Source organism: Chrysemys picta, chromosome 2 (genome assembly GCF_011386835.1).
Source record: "Chrysemys picta bellii isolate R12L10 chromosome 2, ASM1138683v2, whole genome shotgun sequence".
Taxonomy (NCBI): Eukaryota; Metazoa; Chordata; order Testudines; family Emydidae; genus Chrysemys; species Chrysemys picta.
The window spans coordinates 230,129,882-230,143,916 of record NC_088792.1 but is presented as its reverse complement, the minus strand read 5'-3'; the positions used below and the strand labels follow the sequence as shown (position 1 = coordinate 230,143,916).

Genomic DNA, 14,035 nt, shown 5'->3' with positions numbered 1-14,035 from the left:
TTTGCGTGGAGCCGGCCGGGCTTGCGCGTTGCGGAGATACACACACAGAGTCCGTCCGGCTCGTGCCTCCTCCTGGGCGACTGCGCTCGGGGCTGTTCTCAGTGGGGGCGGCACGGGCGCAGGATCCCTCCTTCCCGCGGGCTCCACCCTCACCCTCGGCTCGCTCGGGACCGCAGCGCCCCGGCCCCTCCCGCCAGGAGCGCGCGCCGCCTCCTCGTGCTGGACAATAGCAGTGCCGAGTGTGTCTCACCCAAAGCGGCCCCCCGGGCACCAGCGCCCACCTCCATGAGCGGTGCCCGGACGGCCCGGCTGCGGGGCTAGCAGCGACAGCGGCTCCCTCCGGCAGCAGAGACAGCGGGAGGCAGCGGCCGCGCTGCGGTGCTCGGCCCGGGGCTCGCCGCCTCCTTCCTTGACAGCACTCAACTGCCGGCCCCGCTTCCCCGCCCCCCTGCGGCGGCTGCTGCTTAAGCACCCCTGCGGGCTCCGGGGAGGAACCGGCCCGCCCAGACGTGACTCTTGGGGTAGGGTGACCAGAGAGCAAGTGTGAATAATCGGGACGGGGGTGGGGGGTAATAGGCACCCATAGAAGACAAAGCCTCAAATATCAGGACTGTCCCTGTAAAATCGGGACATCTAGTCACCCTATCTTGGGGGCAGAGGAGGGGGGGCCCGGCCAGACCCGACGCCGGGGAGAGGGCGGTGAGGTGGAGCCGGGCCCCTCTGTGTTTTAATTGTGGGGTTTGGCTCTTCTGGCACGTTTGCTGCCCCCCGCCCCCCATTGCACTGCGGCGATTCCCGGCGCAGGCAGGTGCGGCGGCCGGTGCCCTGGCGCGGCTCGGAGCGCAGAGGCTCTTCAATGGAAGTATGTTACCAGTTACCGGTGCTGCCCCTGGACAGGCCGGTCCCGCAGCATGTCCTCAGCCGCAGAGGGGCCATCAGCTTCAGCTCCAGCTCCGCGCTCTTCGGTTGCCCCAACCCCAGGCAGCTGTCTCAGGTAAGGCCCCCGCCGCCCTCCCAGAGCCGGCTCGGTGACCACCCGGGTCAGTCAGTCACAGTTTACACCCTTAACGCCATCTCCTCCCCCCATCAGGCTCGGGCAGTCACTGAGTTGCGCGCTCCCCTCGCCCCTGGGCTGGCTCGGGAGGTCACTGGGCTACACACAGTATCACACACTTTTCTTCTCTCACAAGACCTCCCACAACCGGTTTACTCAGTCATCGGGCTACACTCCGTGCTCCCCCACCAAGATACCTCAGTCACTTAGGCTCCTTCTCTCCATCCCTTCCTTTGCATGGGGACTTGTGTATTTGTAGCTGCATATGTTGTTTCTTGCAAAGATATCTGCTACCATTTAGAGAAAGCAATGCCTGCAAGTTGATAAAATTCGCGTTTATGTCCAGTTTTGGTCGACATTACAAATGTGCAACCAAGCTTGGAAGCTTCCTTGAGCTATTTAAGGTTTGATGGCAACAAACTACCTTCCTGTTAAATTACCCCATCAGTAGCCTATTCATTTATCCCTTCAAATATCTATGGTGGTGAAAATAAAATACTACCTATATTCTATATTTCCTGTTGCTAGTTACCACTGTTATCTTTTCCTAATTGATTTCAGAGCTTGCAGTACATTCTTATATAAGTATCAGAGGGGTAGCAGTGTTAGTTTGAATCTGTAAAAAGCAACAGAGGGTCCTGTGGCACCTTTGAGACTAACAGAAGTACTGGGAGCATAAGCTTTCGTGGGTAAGAACCTCACTTCTTCAGATGCAAGTCTGATCTGAAGAGGATCTGTTTATAAAAACATTCTTCTATAAAAACAACAAAGAGTCTGGTGGCACCTTAAAGACTAACAGATTTATTTGGGCATAAGCTTTCGTGAGTAAAAACCTCACTTCTTCGGTTGCATCCGAAGAAGTGAGGTTTTTACTCACGAAAGCTTATGCCCAAATAAATCTGTTAGTCTTTAAGGTGCCACCAGACTCTTTGTTGTTTTTGTAGATACAGACTAACACGGCTACCCCCTGATACTATTCTTCTATAAGTGGCTTTCCAGAGTCAGTGAGCCTTTTGCTTTCTTTAGTTATTTTCAAAGTAGGTTTGAACAGTTCTTAAGTTTTCCTTTCCTCAAAAAGCCAAAAGTTTTTGGCGAGGTTTACATTTTTTTTTTTTTTGGCAGTATTATATTGAGCAGTGTATGTTCAGAGTAAAACATTGCTGTAATGGTAAGCATTTCTCCTTTTTTTCTGTAAGATTCAAGCCTTAGAGGTCTAGTTGCAGTAAGACCATCTTTGGCTTTTTAATTCTCATGGCATCTTCCCTGTGCATATTAAGGATTCACAAGATGAATAACAATCAGAGTTAAAAAACAAAATTTTGAAGAGGATCTGTTTATAAAAACATTCAATACAGGTGATATGAGAAAATAGGTTTTCCTTTCTACTGATCTTTTTGTTTCTATCAATATGCTGGTGAAGTTTTCCTGCAAATTGTGATAAACAGACCTTTGCATTTTCAAAGGGACTTTATTCAGACTTCAGAGGTGGAATTATAATAGAAAAGGTAAATATGTTTGAGTTGTGTTTAGTTAACTCTTCCCTTCCCCCCCCCCCCTTAAAACACTGTCACTTGTTTGCATGTTTTCATATATTAAAAGAAAACTGCTTTCCTATCCCTTACCAAGACAGCTCTAGTTTGTGCAAGTGCTTTTGGAGAGTAGGGTTGCTGGTCTCTTTTTGTTTAATAGCAATTCGGGCTGTCAAGCGATTTAAAAAAAATAATCACGATTAAACAATAATAGAATACCATTTATTTAAATGATTTTGGATGTTTTCTACATTTTCAAATATATTGATTTCAATTACAACACAGAATACTAAGTGTACAGTGCTCACTTTATTTTTATTTTTATTACAAATATTTGCACTGTAAAAAACAAAAGAAATAGTATTTTTCAGTTCACCTAATACAAGTACTGTAGTGCAATCTCTTTATCATGAAAGTTGAATGTACAAATGTAGAATTATGTACAAAAAAATCTGCATTCAAAAATAATACAACGTAAAAGTTTAGAGCCAGTAAGTCCACTCAATCTACTTCTTGTTCAGTCAATCGCTCAGACATACAAGTTTGTTTACATTTACAGAAGATAATGCTACCTGCTTCTTGTTTACAATGTCACCTGAAAGTGAGAACAGGCATTCACATGGCATTGTTGTAGCTGGTGTCGCATGATATTTACATGCCAAATGTGCGAAAGATTCATATGCCTCTCCTTACTTCGGCCATCATTCCAGAGGACATACTTCCATGCTGATGACGCTTGTTTAAAAAAATAGTGCATTAATTAAATTTGTGACTGAACTCCTTGGGGGAGAATTGTATGTCTCCTGCTCTGTTTTACCTGCATTCTGCCATATATTTCCTGTTATAGCTGTCTTGGATGATGACCCAGCACGTGTTGTTCGTTTTAAGAACACTTTCACTGCAAATTTGACAAAATGCAGAGAAGATACCAATGTGAAATTTCTAAAGATAAACCTCGACCCAAGGTTTAAGGATCTGAAGTGCCTTCCAAAATCTGAGAGGAATGAGGTGTGGAGCATGCTTTCAGAAGTCTTAAAAGAGCAACACGTCAATGCGGAAATCACAGAACCCAAACCACCAAAAAGATCAATCTTTTGCTGGTGGCATCTGACTCAGATAATGAAAATGAACATGCAGCAGTCCGCACTGCTTTGGATTGTTATTGAGCAGAACCCATCATCAGCATGGATGCATGTCCTCTGGAATGATGATTGAAGCATTAAGGGACATATGAATCTTTAGTGCATCTGGCATGTAAATATTTTGTGACGTGGGCTACAACAGTGCCATGCAAACACTCTCACTTTCAGGTGACATTGTAAACAAGAAGCAGGCAGCATTATCTTCTGGAAATGTAAACAAACTTGTTTGTCTGAGCGATTGACTGAACAAGAAGTAGGACTGAGAGGACTTACTGGCTCTAAACTTTTACGTTTTATTTTTGAATGCAGATTTTTTTTGTACATAATTCTACATTTGTACATTCAACTTTCAAGATAAAGAGATTGCACTACAGTACTGGTATTGGGTGAATTGAAAAATACTATTTCTTTTGTTTTTTACAGTGCAAATATTTGTAATCAACAAAGTGAGCACTGTACTCTTTGTATTCTGTGTTGTAATTGAAATAGATATATTTGAAACAGTGCGATTAATTGCAATTAATTTTTTGAGTCAATTGCATGTGTTAACTGCGAGTAATCGACAGCCCTAATAGCAATGCATTGTTTTTGTGTGTGTGGGAATAGTGTTGGTAGTGGGATTAAAGGAATACACAAATTAAGAATTATGTGGAATTAAACATAAAGAGAATAGCTGTAAGGAAACAAAGTAGGTCATTGTTTGGTATAATATTGATTGTATCCATTATGCATGCAGTTTAAGGAAAGCAAATTTCTTGTTTGTATGAAAAATTACTTTTTTCATTGTAATTCTTCCATCAACCGCTTTTTCTATAATCTTAGTAATAACTGCTTTGTCACTAATAGAGTTGGCACCTTTAAGGAGTAGAGATTACAAATAAATCTAAAAATATTCTCATTGCGGTAGCTGCCAAAGTCTCCAACTTCAATGCCCTGTGATGCTATGTATGCCCTGTGCAAATATAGAATGAGTCTCTTGCCTGAATAGCAGGGGTGGCTTTAACTAGGGTCAATGAGTGCAGTCGCGCCAACAGAAATCAACCCTGGATCAACCAATGCACACAGGGTGCCTAGGCAAGGATCACCTTTTCAGTTTGGTGCAGCCACCCCTCTGTTGTGACTTGATGAGGGGGAATCCTTTCCAGGCAGGCCCCTCTACAGCAATGGTGGACAACCTGCGGCCTGTCAGGGTAATCTGATGGTGGGCCACGAGATGGTTTACATTGACCGTACACAGGCACGGCCACCCACAGCTCCCGTTGGCTGGGAACCGAGAACCGCGGCCACTGGAAGCTGCGAGTGGCCGTGCCTATGGACGGTCAATGTAAACCAACTGTCTCTTGGCCCACCAGCGGATTACCCTGATGAGTCGCAGGTTGCCCAACACTGCTCTAGAGCAATTTGGGACCCTGGTACATCATGTTCGTTGGGACCCCACCCCCTCCTATTTCACTTTATTTATTTATTCAGACGTTAGAAATGTTGCCTCCTCCTCCTTCCTTCTCCCCCCAACCCCTGCCTGCAGGGACACAACTCCCCACTTGGGGTTCTAAACACCAGTAAACTCCATGTGGGCTGGGAAAGATAACACTTCTGGGGGTTAAGTCAGTTTCCAGTAGCACCAGAGCTTGCCCAGTAAGCACCATTTGCAGAAGTAGGGCAAAGGGTGAGGCACATTCACATGCCAGTCTGCAGACTAACTTTTATGGTTTGAATTTTGGGCGTAATTATCTGTTGACTAGCTGAATGCCCTGACTTCTCTCCTTCAACCTCCACTGTCCTTTTTCCTCTCTCTCCATCCTTCTCTCTTCCTCCCTTATGTTTATTAACTCCTCCTCTTTTATTAATGCCATTATTCTCACCCCTCATCTGTCCCCATATATTTTAAAAATTGAAATAATGAAGTATTTGGAACCATCAAGTTGTCCAAGTTTCTTGTGTGGGATGACTTCATCTTATTACTGTTACTCAGGTCTTTCCCCATATCCTCTTCCTCCTCTTTGTTGCACCCACTTAAAGTGTAAAATTAGTTAAGTGCTTTGAGGCAGAGACTGTCTTCATATGATTTTTTACAGTGCTAAGCAAAATGGGGACCAATCCTGATTGGGGCCTTTGTGTGTTATGATCATAATAAAGTGGCCGTATGACATTCTTCAAATTTCCTAATTTTAAGTGTAAATTATTTGTGCATATGTCCTAAAATTGTGGTATTTGCTACTCTTTGTAAGGAGGATGATTACTTGTTTCATGGACCTAATTGTTCTCATTGCCTGCATAAAATCTGAGTGGCTAGACTAGTAGATTAAAATCTTCATTAATTTCAGTATAATTTGGCTACAGTCACCAAAAATCAATTCTGCTCTATTGTCTTCATTACCTTTTTGTCATCGGTATAGATAGTAATACCAGGTTTTATGCCATGTTTCAAAGGAAACTGGTTTTAATTTAAAAAAAACCAACAACAAACTTTTAGTTGTAAAGTAGTCTGCTTCAACCCTAAAACAAGTCTGTATGATAAAAATTTTTAACTCATTTCAATTTGATGTATTTGTCTTGAATATTCAAAATTGCTCAAATTAACTGGAATTAGTGATACACCTCTACCTCGATATAACGCTGTCCTTGGGAGCCAAAAAATCTTACCGTGTTCTAGGTGAAACCGCGTTGTATCAAACTTGCTTTGATCCACGGGAGTGCCCAGCCCTGGCCCCCTGGAGCACTGCTTTACCGTGTTATATCCCAATTCGTGTTATATCGGGTCACGTTATATCGGGGTAGAGGTGTACTTATAATTGGGGTAAGTAAAAGATGATAAACTGAACAGTCCTCTTCCTTATGCTAGACACAATTTTTTTCTGAATTCTTACTCAGCATTTATGACTGTTTCAAAAACTCCCCTTTTATTTTAAGAAAAACAAAACAACCTTATCTATTAAGTAATAGCATAGTCTTTTCAGATGACATTTGAGAGAAATGAAAAGTTGGGTAACAAACAAACATTCAAAAAGTCAGTACAAATAAAATGCTTAGTCTATTGAAGGAATTAGATGACATTTAAAAGTGTCTCAAAAAGGCACCTTAGTTTGTTCTCCCATGCTGCCCATCAGGCATGGGAGGAGCTCCCAACAGACATCTGCAAAGCCACTTCATTGTTTTCCTTCAGATTTCTTCTTAAAACTCTCCTTGGCTGTGATGCCCTATAAACATAAACAAAAACTACCCCAGTTTGACAGTGGTATGGTGATTTGGGGAACCTACATACAATTTATGAATTATGGTTGATACTATGAAAATTGCTGTATCACTGAACACCTCTGTGTAAATGTGGAATCCACCATGGGCTGTTAAGGGCTATGTTTTCCCCAGACCAAGGACAATGGAGAGTTGTCAACTTTAACGGCTACACTCTGACAACACAATAGTTGCGTTAAGGAGTGTGCCTGAGCAAGGAAATCAATTTGACTAAGTTGGTCTGCAGGGAGGAGGTTTGGAACAGTGAAAAGTTATTAAAGACAGAACAAAGAAGCCTGGTATAGAAGAGGGGCATATAAACTTGGGGGCGAGATACAGGAAGTTTGGGCAGGACAGGGGAAGGGAATGTATTGACCAAGGTTAGAGGAAGCCAACTAGAGAGAAGGCTCTCTGTGTTTCAGAGCCCAAGCCATGCACTACAACAGAAGGACTTTGGATGACCCCAGATGACACTGACCACAACCCAAATAATGCCCAAAGAGCACTGAGGAAACTAAATGTGTATAGGGTTTATTATTTTTGTATAGATCTGTGTATTTCTCACACCATTAAAGAAAGAACAGTGCTGTGTGAGAGTCCTGTGGAGAGGCTGTATGTATTATATGCTTCACCTTGTCCTGTACCACCTGAGATAGTTAAACTGTAACACAATTTCAGCACTGATTCCAGAGTACTGGGCAGTTGGCCATATATCCTAAACTCTTAAGATGGAGTGCTAGATAGAGGATCTGCACCCTGAATGTGTGTGTAGGGATCCCAAACCAGGGGCAAGTGATTCTGTTCAGACTCTGGGATCCAGCATATGGATCCCCTCATAGTGGTCTGGAAAGTGTCCAGCACAGGGAGCTTATCAGGGTATTGACAAATGTTTAGGAAGTTGGTATGCTGACACTACTGTCCATCGTGCTGACTAGCATTCTCTCAATGTTTCCTTGTGCTCCCCCATCTGTCTGTATCTGAATGCTGTCTCTTCTCCTATATTTAAATTGTAAGCTTTGTTGGACAGGGACTTTCTTTGTTTGTACAGTGCCTAGCTCAATGAGATGCTGGCCCATGACTGGGCTTCCTGGGTACCACTGCAATATATATAATGTCTTTTATGGCAAATGCTCCTAACATCTTCTGAACTAGATGAAATCTATTGTATCTGTATAGTCTTCTTTTGCCCTTCTTCCCCCCCCAGTCATTACATATGCAAATGTGGCAGCTAAAATTTGAAATGTCTCGAGCTCATAAATGAGCGACACTTATTTAACTCAGTTCTGTATTACACAAGCTCTTAGTAAATTCTGATGCTATGAAATTACAATCTTAAATACTAGTAGAGGCCATCATCATCAGTATCTGAGCATCTCAGACATTAATGAATTTATCTTCTCGACCTCCTGTGAGGTAGGAGAGCATTATCCCTGTGACGGGTTTGGTCACAGAGACCCCCTTGAGGCTGTCACCTGACATGCTGTAATTACCTCTGAGCCCGTTTTCCACTGCCAGCTTGGGACTCCAGAACCCTGCCTTGTTGAGCCAGACACGCTAGTCTGCTGCAACGCAGACCCAGGTCTGGTCCATGCTCCCAAAGCTGCAGACTTTAACAAGAAACTGCTCAGCAAGTCACCTATCTCCAGCACCCAGACACCCAGCTCCCAATGGGATCCAAACCCCAAATACATCAGTTTTACTCTGTATAAAGCTTATACAGGGTAAACTCCTAAATTGTCCACCCTCTAGAACACTCATAGATATGCACAGCTGTTTGCTCCCCCACGTATTAATCACTTACTCTGGGTTTACTAATAAACGTGATTTTAAGTATAAAAAGTAGGATTTAAGTGGTTTCAAGTAATAACAGAACAAAGTAAATTACCAAGCAAAACAAAAACAAAACAGGCAAGTCTAAGCCTAATACATTTATGAAACTGACTATAGGTAAATCTCACCCTCAGAGATGTTCCAGTAAGCTTCTTTCAGACTAGACTTTTTAGTCTGGGCCCAATACTTTCCCTGGTACGGTTCTTGTTAGTTCCAGCTCAGGTGGTAACCAGGGGTTTTCTCATGACTGCAGACCCCTTTGTTCTGTTCCACCCCCTTTATAGCTTTGGCATAAGGTGGGAATCTTTTGTCTCTCTGGGTCCCCACCCCTCCTTCTAAATGACAAAGCACCAGGTTTAAGATGAATTCCAGTACCAGGTAACATGGTCACATGTCCTGTGAGATCCCAAGCCTCCAATCTTTCCGGCCTGACTCACGTGAACACAGGAAAGCTTACAAGTAAAGAGCCATTTACAAACAATTGTCCTGGTCAATGGGAGTCATCAAGATTCTAAACCACCATTAATGGCCCACACTTTGCATAATTACAATAGGACTTCAGAGTAATACTTCATATTTCTAGCTTCAGATATAAGAATGATACATTCATATGAATAGGATGAACACACTCAGTAGATTATAAGCTTTGTAATGATACCTTACAAGAGACCTTTTGCACAAAGCATATTCCAGTTACATCATATTCACACTTATAAACATATTTCCATAAAACATATGGAGTGCAACATCACAATCCTTATTTTACAGATGAGGTTTGAGTCACAGAGAGATTAAGGGCTTTAAGGATTTAGCTTTTGTTTTTTGATACTAAATTGCTCAAGATAGTTAAGACCAAAGCAGACTGTGATGAACTTCAAAAAGATCTCACAAAACTAAGTGATTGGGCAACAAAATGGCAAATGAAATTTAATGCGGATAAATGTAAAGTAATGCACACTGGGAAAAAATAACCCCAATTATACATACAATATGATGGGGGCTAATTTAGCTACAAGAAGTCAGGAAAAAGATCTTGGAGTCATTGTGGATAGTTCTCTGAAGATGTCCGCACAGTGTGCAGAGGCGGTCAAAAAAGCAAACAGGATGTTAAGGATCATTAAAAAGGGGATAGAGAATAAGACTGAGAATATATTATTGCCCTTATATAAATCGATGGTATGCCCACATATCGAATACTGCGTACAGATGTGGTCTCCTCATCTAAAAAAAGATATACTGGCACTAGAAAAGGGCAACTAAAATGATTAGGGGTTTGGAACGGGTTTCATATGAGGAGAGATTAGAGGCTAGGACTCTTCAGCTTGGAAAAGAGGGGAGACTAAGGGGGGATATGATAGAGGTATATAAAATCACGAGTGATGTGGAGAAAGTGGATAAGGAAAAGTTGTTTACTTATTCCCATAATACAAGAACTAGGGATCACCAAATGAAATTAATAGGCAGCAGGTTTAAAACAAATATAAGGAAGTTCTTCTTCACGCAGTGCACAGTCAACTTGTGGAACTCCTTACCTGAGGAGGTTGTAAAGGATAGGACTATAACAGCGTTTAAAAGAGAACTGGATAAATTCATGGTGGTTAAGTCCATTAATGGCTATTAGCCAGGATGGGTAAGGAATGGTGTCCCTAGCCTCTGTTTGTCAGAGGATGGAGATGGATGGCAGGAGAGAGATCACTTGATCATTGCCTGTTGGTCCGCTCCCTCTAGGGCACCTGGCATTGGCCACCGTGGGTAGACAGGATACTGGGCTAGATGGACCTATGGCCGTACCGAGTCAGACCAATCTTATGTTCTTACGTTTATGTTCTTATGAAATGTTGAATACTGTTTGGCATGGAGGTTTGTTGAGTTACCTTGGGTGCTTGCTTACATTGCAGGTATTACTGGCATAAGCAGAACAATGCTGAAAACTTCACATTCTCAGACTAATGAAATAAACTACACTTCTAAATTCAGCTATAAGGATTTTTGTGCATAATTCTGGACTGGAATTTGAGAAGTTTGGGTTCCATTTCCGGGCTCTGATGTAGGCTTCCTGTAAGATCTTGCACAATTCACTCAAGCCTTGCGTAGACTACAAGTTTCCCATTCTCAACAATGAGTGCAGATGTAATGGTACTGAACATGGGTTAACTATAAGTGTAGATCAAGGACAAAGACAATGTTTGATATCAAAAAGTTAATTACAAAAGTATTGTAGTTATCATATCAGAGACATGATTCCCATCTGATACTTAATTGCATTATAAAATGTAGTAGACTTTAACTGCAGGAAACTTGCAGACAAACATTTTGGTTCATATCCGGTCCAAAAATTGCTTCTGTGGTTGCTGCTTCCTTTTTCAAGAGCATATTGATGTCTCTCCTGCAATCTTAGAATGACTCCAAGACTGACCCTCCCCCTCTTCTGAGAGTGAGACACATACGCAACTACCATTGTACATATGGCAATCTAGCTTATGGGAATGAGGTCAGGGAGAGGATGATATAACTAATCAGACCCAGGTCCCTGTTTGTACTAATGAAGAGGAAGAGTCTTTTACCTGACTCATTAATTATCCAAAGAGGAAGTTTACAGGGGCCACAGCCTGAAATAGGTTCTCCCTGGCTAAGCTCCAGATAAGTAAGTACCTGTTATATTCAGAAAGATGGCCATGTAGTCCACAGAATAATATTGCTACTCCTTTTCCCACCAAAAATGATTTGTGGGGGGGGGATGGAGAAAGCTTCCTCTTTACCAACAGAATTCCTTTGCTGCAGACCAAGCTGGGGGAACTCCACTACCAAAAGCTGAAACCTAATTGCAAAGAGTAAAAAATTCATACCCCACTTAATATCAAGGACGGAGAAGAACACAAAGAATCTGCTCCAACACTAAGAGGAAAGAAACCAGATTGGTTACGGTAGGCTCTTACAGACGGGAAGTTGGGTGGTGACGCTGTTCCTGTAGAAGAAGCTCATGTGTATGCAGTCTCCTTCCCAAGAAGCTTTGGGAATAATTTAGTCTTTCTTCAGAATAGAGCACAATAAGAAGCATGGTTAGATATAAACAAATTACTTCTCAAGAAATTCCCCTATATTTAATATGCAGAATAACTTTACTCATTTTGCAATTATTAGATTACAAAAGTTTTTTACTTAGTGTATACTTATTGTGTTTGCAGTCTGGGAAAGGACTGTGATTTTCATGATAGTGGTACTGTTTCTAGTTGTTTCTGGCTTTAGGCATGCAGCTTGATATATTCTAGATCGTATTGTTAGGATTGAAGTCATGAGGGTAGAGATTTCAAGCTTGTCATGTGCAAACTATTGTTTCCTTTGTTTTTAGGTCACTGCACTGTGCTGATGGATGAGATTATCAACATTTCAGAGGGCATGATGTTAGCATCTTTTAAAATTAAGCCCTTGTGTAGGAACCTTGTTAACTGTTACCTTGTCTTAACTCCATTTTTGGGATGGATGAGAGGTTTGCAGCAAAGCAACTTTCACAATCTCAAGACACCTTAGATTTCCTGGAACAACGTTGGTAGAGTTCCATGCCTGATTATGGTATGAATAGAGTCGTGATCACACTAGTTTATCTCTTTCTAGTGTAGACAAAAATCTAGTATCTATGCTGATTGTTCTGCATTCCTAGTCTTTGAAACTGCGAACTCTGGGGTATTGTTGACATCTACGAGCCCTTGTAATGACAGACAGTTTTCCTTAGGTGGCTTGGGTCTTGCTTGTCAGCACAGATCTAGAGGGTAGTTTTGATCAATTTTTCATTTATAGCAAGAGTGCAGTACTGTAGAATACTGCAGAGTTCTGGACTGGCACTCCTGTTCAACTTGTGTTACAGAGCCATTGGGGAGGTAAGACCTTGTGGCTTAAGCTACACCACTTTCAGTGTGATGATTGACAGTATCATTTTTCACTGGGCCTAGACCAGTGGTGGGCAACCTGCAGCCCACAGGCCGCATGTGGCCCGTCAGGCCAGTCTGCTGGCGGCCTGCGAGACAGTTTGTTTACATTGATTGTCCACAGGCACAGCCGCCCACAGCTCCCAGTAGCCGGGAACGGTGAACCGTGGCCACTGGGAGCTGCGGGCAGCTGTGCCTGAGGACAGTCAATGTAAACAAACTGTCTTGCGGCCTGCCAGTGGATTACCTTGACGTGCCGCAGGTTGTCCACCACTAGCCTAGACAGTGCATCAGTTTTCCTGAACAGAGACAGCAGTTTGGACGAGTAAGCTGACTGAAGCTCGGTCCAGATAAAACAGGTTATCGGTTGGATTAGGAGTGCAAGGGAAGCACCAGTGGAAGTAGTCAATTTTATATGTTTCCTGAACTGAAGGAGATACTAGCAAAGTTACTCTTGGGGGAATTCTGTTACCTGTGCATGTGCAGAATTCACATCTCCTGCAGATTTTTTTTTCTCTGCAGAGAATACATTCTGCCAGAAAGGCACTGCAGTTACGCCTTTTGTTCACCAGGGGCTGCTATGGTGCCAGAACAGAGGGCAGCTGGCTCACTGGTCATAGCAGTCAGCAGCTGATAGGGAGGACAAGAGGCTGCATTCCTCACAGCGCCCTGCCCACGTGTCCGGCCAGGTGAGGCGGCACTGGATATGGTGGGGACAGATAGAGTGGGGTGCACTGGGTTGCTGGGGAGTGTCACAGACTGGGATTCAAAAAGGCTAGTGCGCGGGGGCTGAATGGGGGTGCAGAGCCACATGGGGACAGGGGATGGCAGAGTGTGGGTGCAGGGACAATGGGGGCGGAGGTGCATGGGGGCAGGGGATCACTGGGGTTACAGGGACACATGAGGATGGGGAAGGAAGGTGCATGGGGATAGAGGGAGGGGGGATGCGGGGACAGGGGTAGATGTGCCTGACTGAATAGAAGAGGCTAGGGGTCAGCCAAGGTCTGCATGGGGGAGGCTTTCCAAATCCCTAACAGTCATGTGTCTCCCTCTCCTCCCCTCCGCCCCCCCACCCTCCCAAAAAAATCCTGTTCCATACTTCTCCCACACACACACCCAACAACCCTCCAGGTTCATTACCAGGCTCCTTCCGAGCAATTACTTCCCTTTCCGTCAGCTCCTCTGTTACCCCTGACTCCTCCAAGCTTCTGCACTGCTTCTGAGGGGTGCAGGAAATATGTTTCTGTATTGTAGTTTACATAAGAATGGCCCTACTGGGTCAGACCAAAGGTTCATCTAGCCCAGACCAAAGGTCCATCTTCCGAC

At 43.5% G+C, this 14,035-nt stretch overlaps 1 protein-coding gene across 10 annotated transcripts in view; it reads left to right on the top strand.

The window, feature by feature from the left end:
* Positions 1-294: 294 nt before the first annotated feature.
* Positions 295-14,035, top strand: part of PDE7A (phosphodiesterase 7A) — a 119,109-nt gene continuing 105,368 nt past the window's right edge. For 4 of the 10 annotated variants that reach the window (XM_042845494.2, XM_008173240.3, XM_065585646.1 and 1 more), the window contains exon 1: positions 348-994. In XM_042845494.2, the coding sequence (XP_042701428.2) occupies positions 857-994 (138 nt within the window). In that variant the 5' untranslated portion in view covers positions 348-856. Of the gene's footprint in view, positions 995-14,035 lie in introns of all 10 variants that reach the window. The other 6 variants (XM_005288087.4, XM_065585650.1, XM_065585648.1 and 3 more) reach the window with 6 other exon arrangements.